Raw genomic sequence first — 9,284 nt, forward strand, 5'->3', positions numbered from 1 at the left:
GGCTGGCAACTTCACTGTACAGAAGACGAAGAAGGTGTTCTCTTCGATCCCAATCGAATCGAAATCTTGCAAAAATCAAATCTCTGAATCTGAGATGGCCCAATATCCAGATCTTTTCATAATATGATAGTCTACGAGTGTGCCAAATTTGGTGCTTTCCTCACAAAATGCACAATTGTTATGCTAAGTTGCCCCACTAGTTGAGAATATGAGAATATGAGGAAATGAAGATGCAAGATGTGCTGTGGAGTTTGGGCAATCAAGAGTTCGCATCAACTTGGTAAACTTGCGCAGCATTAATCCATCTTTATTTAATTTCTCGTTATGACTAATGGGGGTGGGGGGGGGGGGGGGGGGTATAGACTTCCTTCACCCTTCAAATATTTGGGTATTTATTTTGCACAAGGATAAAATGGCACGTTGGTGTTCTATTTTAAAATGTATCGTTTCGTATTCACAAGCGATGGTTGAACTTGACCCGAACTTGACCCGTTGGCGCTTTCTTTGATTTTTTTTTTCCAACCAATTTGCATCGCCTTCAACTACAATTCAAAAATTATCCCCATATTTGCATCATCGATGGTACTAGGTGGGTTTTATAATTATTTATTACCTGCGTCACCAAAGGAGGATGGAGGTTATGTTTTTCACCCCTGTCTGTCTGTCTGTATATTTCTGTTTTTTTTTGTGAACAACAAACAACAACAACAGGCATTTTAAAGGCCATTTTCCCTGCGAGAGTGGGGGTTAGCCTTGCGGTCCCCATGACAATCTTCTCCATTTTGCCCTATTTTCTGCATCTCCCCTTGTTAACCCCCTTGCCCACATTTCTTCTTCCACCATCTTTAGCCAAGTCTTTCTTGGTCTTCCCCGTCCTCTACTTCCTTCCACATTCATTTCCATCACTCTTCTCAACCAGTCACTTTCATCCTTCCTCAACACATGACCAAACCATCTCAAACTGTTTCTCTTCACAGCATCAATCACAGGCTCTATTCCCATCATCTTTCGCAATTCATCATTTGACTTCCTCTCTCTCAACGATACTCCACACATCCACCGAACCATTCGCATTTCCACCCTTTCCAGCCTTCTTTGCTGCTCTACGTTCATTACCCACGTCTCGCTCCTATAAATCATAACACTTCTCACACATGCAGCATACACCTTTCCCTTCAGCTTCAATGACACTCCCTTCCTCGTCAGCACGCCACTCAGCTCCCGAAGCTTCTTCCATGCACATCTCACTCAAGCAACCGTTGCCGAGTCTGATCCACCTTCTCCATTCAGCATGTCTCCTAGGTAACAAAATGTTTTCACACCTTCCAGCTTCATGCCGTCTCCAAGATCCAACTCAACATTTCCTCCATCTGCATCTCCCTCTGTGCACACCTTACACTTGAATGTAGCTGCCACACTGGTTAATGACCCTCTCAAACCACTACATTTTTGATGAACCCACTCAGCGCACATTGTACATTGAATTGAGTTCACTCCGACACCCTTCCTGCACATAGCAGATGGCCACTTCCCAGTTCTTTCCACCTCACCACTTGCCATCACCTTTGTTTTTCCGATATTCACCTTCAGACCTTTCGTCTCCATACATTCCTTCCACTTGTTCATCTTCTCCTTCAGTCCATCCATACTTTCTGCAATCAACACCAGATCATCTGCATACAACAACTCCCACGGTAAACCCTCCTTTACGTTCCGAGCCAGCACCTCCATCACAGCTACAAACAGTAGTGGACTTAGTACCGACCCCTGATGCACTCCCACCTTCGCCTCAAACTCACCACTGTTCCCGTCCTTCGTCCTTACAGCTGTGCGCGCTCTTTTGTACATTTTTTGTGAACAAGAAATCTAAAAAAGTTGTCGACTGATTCGGACGAAATTTGGCAGATATGTAGTGCATGTGACAAGGACGAAATGATTCGATTTTTGTGAAGATCCAGATTCGGATCCGACGAGTAGACCTTTTAAAGTGATTATTCAGCAAAGGGAAATAGGGCCAAAAACAATACATAGCAGGATATCTCAAATAGTTGTGGACGGATTCGGACGAAATTTGGCAGATATGTAGTGCATGTGACAAGGACGAAATTATTAGATTTTTGTGAAGATCCAGATTCGGATCCGACGAGTAGAACTTTTAAAGTGATTATTCAGCAAAGGGAAATAGGGCCAAAAACGATACATTGCAGGATAGCTCAAAAAGTTGTGGACGGATTCGGACGAAACTTGGTGGAGAGGTTGGATGTCTGACGAGGACGATTCGATTCAATTTTGGTGAAGATCTGAATATGGATTCAGATGTGAGGATTATTTAATTTTTAAGTGATTCTTCACCATTGAGAGATTGGGCCAAAAACGATACATTGCAGGATATCTCAAAAAGTTATTGATGGATTTCGACAAAACTTGGTGGACAGCTTGTGTGTGTGTGTGACAAGGTTGAAATGATTAGATTTTGGTGAAGACCTGAAAATGGATTTGGACATGAGAATTATTTAATTTTTAAGTGATTTTTCACCATTGAGAGATCGGGCGAAAAGCGATATGTAACATATTTTTAAAAGTTATGGACGAGTTATGACTAAACTTGGTGGACGAGTTGGTTTGGTGACGAGCTAGCCAATTCGATTTTGTTTCACATCTGGATGCAGATCCAGCCTATCAGTGGGATACAAAACATAGTCTGTTCAGCCTGGTGGAGGTATGTGCTCTACCGAGTGCCTTTCTGGTTTTCTACTTGATCTAAGGTTCATGAATAAGCTGCCCAACAAACGATGTACATGCATGCGTGCAGACGTAGACATTAGACAACAACGGACTTCACTTCAGACAAAGACAGCCGGTGATCTTGTGGGAAGTGACGTAACTTCCTGGAGCACTCGGGGCCGGGTAACTAAGGGGCTGGCAGGATAGCCTACAGGTACCCGCGCTCACCTTTCGGAAAATGTTTGAGAAATCGGTGAATTGTCACGATTTTCGTCATTGCCGTTATTAATGGATTCTATTTTCTTTTTCTCTTCCCCTCAGCACATGATAAACAAGAAAGAGACAAACAAGTATGAAGGTTGGCCTGAATTGGTGGAGATCGAGGGCTGCATCCCCACAGTCCCAGTGTAGATTCTGTCTGCACCTCGACCGGGTGGTTTTTCATCTCTCGCGACGTCAAAATGCACTTCGGACAAATCCTATAGGATGCTGCTGACGGAATTGCATGCTTTCACATCCGGTTTCCGAGACGGCCCACCGCATTTGGCGTGACCGCGTCACCCGCCCCGGAGTTTCTAATCTCACTCAGGTATGCAGTTTCGCTTAGTTGGTTGCCCGTCCTTCGTCTTTGCTTCCGTGCTGCCGTCCCCCCGGTTGTTCCCGAGTTTGTTTGGCGGCTCTCTCTCTGCTTTTACAATAAAATGTGAATATTTCCATGTAAGTGCCTTAAAACTATTGGATGCGTTTCTTAAGATGAAGGATCTCATGTCCATCACGGTGGTTCCGCGAGTACAGCCTTTGTGTGAAATTCCAGTGCAATCTGTTTCCCTGTTTGTTTGTTTTTTGTGTGTGAAGCCGTGGGTTCATTCATCACTTCTTCCTTTGTTTATTCGCTCCTCATTTGATTCTCGCACTTCGGGAATCGAATCATTCCGTTCTGCTTCTCGGAATTGTCCTTTGAGCACCGCATTTATTTTTCTTGTCGTGACCCTTTCCCGCTTTTCCTCCTTTCTCGTGCCTTCCTGGTTCGACCGTTCTTCCTTTCCTCCGCCATTCTCTCATAGTAGCGTGCTTGTGTAAGCGTTTGCAATCACATGTGAAGAATCCGCTGTTTAGTCATGCTTTTTGAAAGGATTTATTTTCCGTTTTCCACATTGTTATTTATCCTCGTCTCTTCCGTCCTTCGTTTATTTCCCATTCTCATTCCTCATTTATATGGATTCTAACATACAACATGAATGTCTGCTAGTTGCTTACGTTTGGTTCATTTAACCAGTGGTGATGGAATAAAATGATGTGAATCACTCTTCACTCACTCTCTTCAATCCCACTCCTCTCTCCAGATCTTTAAAACAGCTGTACACCACCATCTCTTAACTTCCCCCATCCAAAACCTTGATCTTTTCTACTCCCGTTAATTCCTGGAAGTCCTAGCAGTGTCTTTGTGTTTTGGCAGTGTCCATGTGAAATGAGAATGGCAGTGTCCTTGTGTTTTATATCTCTCCCACCCCCGCCCCCTTCCCATGCCTCCTCTCCCCAAGCCCTCTCCCTCCCTCAGATCTCCCGATATCCCTGCTCTCTACTGTTGTACTTGTGTGCTTTCCTCTCTCCCCATCTTGTCTTCCGCTCCCTTTATTATATGTTTTATCTGTCCGTTTTTTTTTTTGTGATTAATGTTAGCTCTTACACAAGCCTCGATCTTGTATACAAACAAAAAAAAAAAAAAAAAAAAAAAAAACCCCCCAAAAAAGAATGAAATAATCCAGTACACCACCTGCTTTTGACATCCTGGTGGGAATACTTGGATTCAACAGCCCCAAATAAGTGGTTCCACAAATAGGGAAAAGAGAGGAGGTGTGCGGTAAGTCTGCATCTTGGAAGTCCAAGCAATATGTGGTTACTGAAAGAACACGTGCATCCTGGAATTCCTGAGGGACAGAGGGAGCAATGTTGGAGAATAGACTGCGGGAAACATGCCTCTGTGATGTTTGAGAAGCGGACCTTGTGCTTCGGCCTCATCACGGGAAATTCCACTAATGATGCTTCTTAATTGAAAGCGAGCAGCGTATTCCAACCTTGGATGTTTAACCACATTCGGTTCAGTATTGGTCAGTAAAAACGGCCAAACTCAACAGGATTTCCGTTGCGCCGGAAAGTAGCCGAGTCGGTCTCCATTTGCACCATTTGTATCTCATTTGTTCAGTTCTCTCGAGATGTGAAAAATAAACTATTCCTGACTGTTTAATTAATTAACTCTTGGATGCAGGCGTCAAAAATCCTACATGAACGCAGCCATTTGGCCTCGGAGGCTTAACGGATGTATTCGTGTCATGTTTTTTAATTTTTAATTTATTTATTTATTTATTTATTTTAATCGTTTTTTTTTTTCATATCCTTTTTCAATCCAAGTCGATGCTCATGGGTGTGTATTTGCTTAGAAATTGTGGATTATTGATCCTATTCCTTGTAAGAATGCCATACAAGTAATGAATTGTTTTTGGTTTTTCAACTTTTTTTTTTTTACTCTAAAAGGTTGAGGCTCATGGAGGAGTATTTGCTCCAAAAATATGATTCACTAATCCTTTTATTTAGAATGTATATGTCAACAACTGTCAAAAATCCGACACCTTTGCAGCCATTGGGCCTCGGAGGCCCCACTAATGTATTTGTGTCGTTTTTTTTTTTAAATAGATTTTTTTTTTTCATATCCTTTTTCAATCCAGGTAGATGCTCATGAATGTGTATTTGCTCAGAAAATGAATCATTGATCCTATGCGTTGGAAGAATCCCATACAAGTAATGAACGGCTTGGGTTTTTTTTTTTTTGGAGAATTTCTTTTTTTTGTTCTTGGTTTTTCGACTTTTGTTTCTCTAAAACGTTGAGGCTCATGGAGGAGTATTTGCTCAAAAAATATGATTCACTTATCCTTTTATTTAGAATGTATATGTCCACAACTGTCAAAAATCCTACACCTATGCAGCCATTGGGCCTCGGAGGCCCCACAAATGTATTCGTGTAAAGTTTTTTTAAATTTTCATATTTTTGTCACTGAATTATTTGTAACCAAGTTATCGGAGCATATACAAGGCTCATATCAAGAAAATAATGATATAACATAGGAGTACAACAACATTTATGCGGGGCCTCGAAGGCCCCAGGCCTCCATTCGTGTCGGATTTTCGGGTTATAAGTGAAGAATGAAGATTTTCCCACGAGCCTGAATGAATTTTTATTTATTTATGTCACTGAATTTTGTGTAACAATGTGAAAGTTGGTGTAAATGAGGCTCATTCCCAAAAAAATTGTACAGCATAGTTTTTGCAACAAAAACAAGAGAAAAATGACCACAGTGTGGTCACCAGCTGCGACATGTAGAATCATGAGGATATCCGTTGCAATATGCGCTACCAAATTCGACCAGCCGTTCTTACCTCATACCAACGCATGTCCGAGTGTATGCGCATGCGCTATTCAAAAAGGCACCCCAACAACAAGAACAACAACGGGGTCCTCTCATAGAGCTGCTTGTCGCAGCTAAAAACCTTGTGGGCCTCCGAGGCCCAATCACTGCATCCAAGGGTTAATAATGTAAGGCAGATGTTCTGAGCCCAGCCGAAACTGCGGACCAGGCACATTTGTACACCTCGGCTTGCTGCGTGTACCTGCTCCACACACGACCCGTCATGCGACGTGTGAATGTGAACTCGCATTCCATGCACTAATACCTCGGATACTCAATGTCGCAGAATTGACTCTCTGGTCTTGCGTTCGTGCACATCCGATGCATGATTATGGGTGAGGACACATATGAGGTCACAAATACATGTGTTTGTTGAAAGCAGCCCAGAGGTTCTCCAATCAGAAGTGAAGAACTGAACTTCGGCACAAACGACCAGCCGAGATTCAGTCAACCTCGCTAAATCTCATTCGGGATGAGCCAGTTTTATTGAGGGGCCCATCGGACGGACATGTTTGTACCACAATGCCATTGGTAGACGCTAGGTGGCACCACACCATAGCTTAACCACCTCTTTCGCTTGCTGGACATGTTTCGTGCATGAACTTGTAAATCCCACGAGTGTCTGTCCTCAAAAGCTCTGCTTTAACCCCTTGTGATTGGGCTAAGGGTCACAATAAATTGCTTCGAATTGGACCGATCCAACATCAGGTGGAAAATGACATGGTGGACCTGCATTCCTTCTCTCTCCTTATCTTTGGATTCATACCTCGCTATTAATACCTGAAACGTGCATCACGTGATGAGGCTGAGTTTTTCCTCCTTGCTCTGGGGTTTTACCCCCTTCGCTCTTTCTCTCCCTCTGGGCCACTACCCATCTCTCTCTGGGATTCTACCCATCTCTCTCTGGGATTCTACCCATCTCTCTCTGGGATTCTACCCATCTCTCTCTGGGATCCTACCTATCTCTCTCTGGGGTTCTACCCATCTCTCTCTTTGGGGTTCTACCCATCTCTCTCTTTGGGGTTCTACCCATCTCTCTCTGGGATTCTACCCATCTCTCTCTTTGGGGTTCTACCCATCTCTCTCTGGGATTCTACCCATCTCTCTCTTTGGGGTTCTACCCATCTCTCTCTGGGATTCTACCCATCTCTCTCTGGGATTCTACCCATCTCTCTCTGGGATTCTACCCATCTCTCTCTGGGATTCTACCCATCTCTCTCTGGGATTCTACCCATCTCTCTCTTTGGGGTTCTACCCATCTCTCTCTGGGATTCTACCCATCTCTCTCTGGGATTCTACCCATCTCTCTCTGGGATTCTACCCATCTCTCTCTGGGATTCTACCCATCTCTCTCTGGGATTCTACCCATCTCTCTCTGGGGTTCTACCCATCTCTCTCTGGGGTTCTACCCATCTCTCTCTGGGGTTCTACCCATCTCTCTCTGGGGTTCTACCCATCTCTCTCTGGGGTTCTACCCATCTCTCTCTGGGGTTCTACCCATCTCTCTCTGGGGTTCTACCCATCTCTCTCTGGGGTTCTACCCATCTCTCTCTGGGGTTCTACCCATCTCTCTCTGGGGTTCTACCCATCTCTCTCTGGGGTTCTACCCATCTCTCTTTGGGGTTCTACCCATCTCTCTTTGGGGTTCTACCCATCTCTCTGTGGCTCTCCCCATCTCTCTGGGGTTCCACCAATCTCTGGGTCTCTACCAATCTCTATCTGGGTCTCTACTGATCTCTCTCTGGGGCTCTACCAATCTCTCTCTGGGGCTCTAGCAATCTCTCTCTTGGGCTCTACCAATCTCTCTGGGGCTCTACCAATCTCTCTGGGGCTCTACCAATCTCTCTGGGGCTCTACCAATCTCTCTCTGGGATTCTACCGAAATCTCTCTCTCTGAGGTTCAACCCATCTCTCTCTCTCTCTGGGGTTCTACCCATCTCTCTCTCTCTCTCTGGGGTTCTACCCATCTCTCTCTCTCTCTGGGGTTCTACTCATCTCTCTCTCTCTCTGGGGTTCTACCCATCTCTCTCTCTCTCTGGGGTTCTACCCATCTCTCTCTCTCTCTGGGGTTCTACCCATCTCTCTCTCTCTCTGGGGTTCTACCCATCTCTCTCTCTCTCTCTCTGGGGTTCTACCCATCTCTCTCTCTCTCTGGGGTTCTACCCATCTCTCTCTGGGATTTCTCCCCCTTCTCTCTCAGGGATTCTACCCATCTCTGTGGCTCGACCCATCTCTCTGGGGTTCTTCCCATCTCTCTGGGGTTCTACACATCTCTCTGGGGTTCTACACATCTCTGTGGGGTTCTACCCATCTCTCTGGGGTGCTACCCATTTCTCTGGGGTTCTACCCATTTCTCTGGGGTTCCACCAATCTCTTTGGGGTTCCACCAATTTCTGTGGGGCTCCACCAATCTCTCTGGGGCTCTACCAATCTCTCTGGGGCTTTACCAATGTCGCTCTTGGGTTCTACCCTTCTCTCTTTTTCTCTCTCTCTCCGGAGTTCCAACCGTCGCTCTCCGGAGTTCCAACCGTCGCTCTCCAGAGTTCCAACCGTCGCTCTCCAGAGTTCCAACCGTCGTTCTCCGGAGTTCCAACCTTCGCTGTCTGGAGTTCTGCAAAAAAAAGTTCCAAATTATTTCTGCAGCTGGTGGAGAGAAAAACAAACAACAACTGGTGTAATGAGGTGTATCGGCTGAAACAGTGAGGAATAGTATGGGGCGCAGTTGGTAACGTGATCATTGTTTTATCCCTAAAGCTTTTGCGTCTGCCCGGTAAAGTGTGTGTGCGTGCGTGCGTGTGCGTGCGTGCGTGTGTGCGTGTGTGTGCGTGTGTTTTTTTCTTTCTTTCTCGAACCACCCTTTAATCATGCACATCGTCTCCCTAAATCGGGTTATTCCGTGACCAAGGTGTTTAGACTTTAACTTACCTGTACATATCAGATTCGTTTCTCTGCTTTACTCCACGCGAGGGAAAGAAAATGTCAAATCAAATAAATATTTCTCTGCGAATCCTCGTGTCAAAATCCATTGTATAATATTACATCACTCGAAGTCGCTGGAATGTGCCTCGCATGCTGGAATACCGTGGGATTTACCCGGGC

At 44.9% G+C, this 9,284-nt stretch overlaps 1 protein-coding gene across 1 annotated transcript in view; it reads left to right on the plus strand.

The window, feature by feature from the left end:
• Positions 1-4,035, plus strand: part of LOC137417491 (protein FAM3C) — a 48,584-nt gene extending 44,549 nt beyond the window's left edge. The window contains exon 9 of the mRNA XM_078770466.1: positions 3,046-4,035. Within this exon, the coding sequence (XP_078626592.1) occupies positions 3,046-3,135 (90 nt within the window). The 3' untranslated portion in view covers positions 3,136-4,035. The remainder of the gene's footprint in view (positions 1-3,045) is intronic.
• The last annotated feature ends 5,249 nt before the right edge of the window (positions 4,036-9,284 follow it).

The sequence above is a fragment of the Myxine glutinosa genome, chromosome 1 (assembly GCF_964187855.1).
Source record: "Myxine glutinosa chromosome 1, kmMyxGlut1.1, whole genome shotgun sequence".
NCBI classification, from domain to species: domain Eukaryota; kingdom Metazoa; phylum Chordata; class Myxini; order Myxiniformes; family Myxinidae; genus Myxine; species Myxine glutinosa.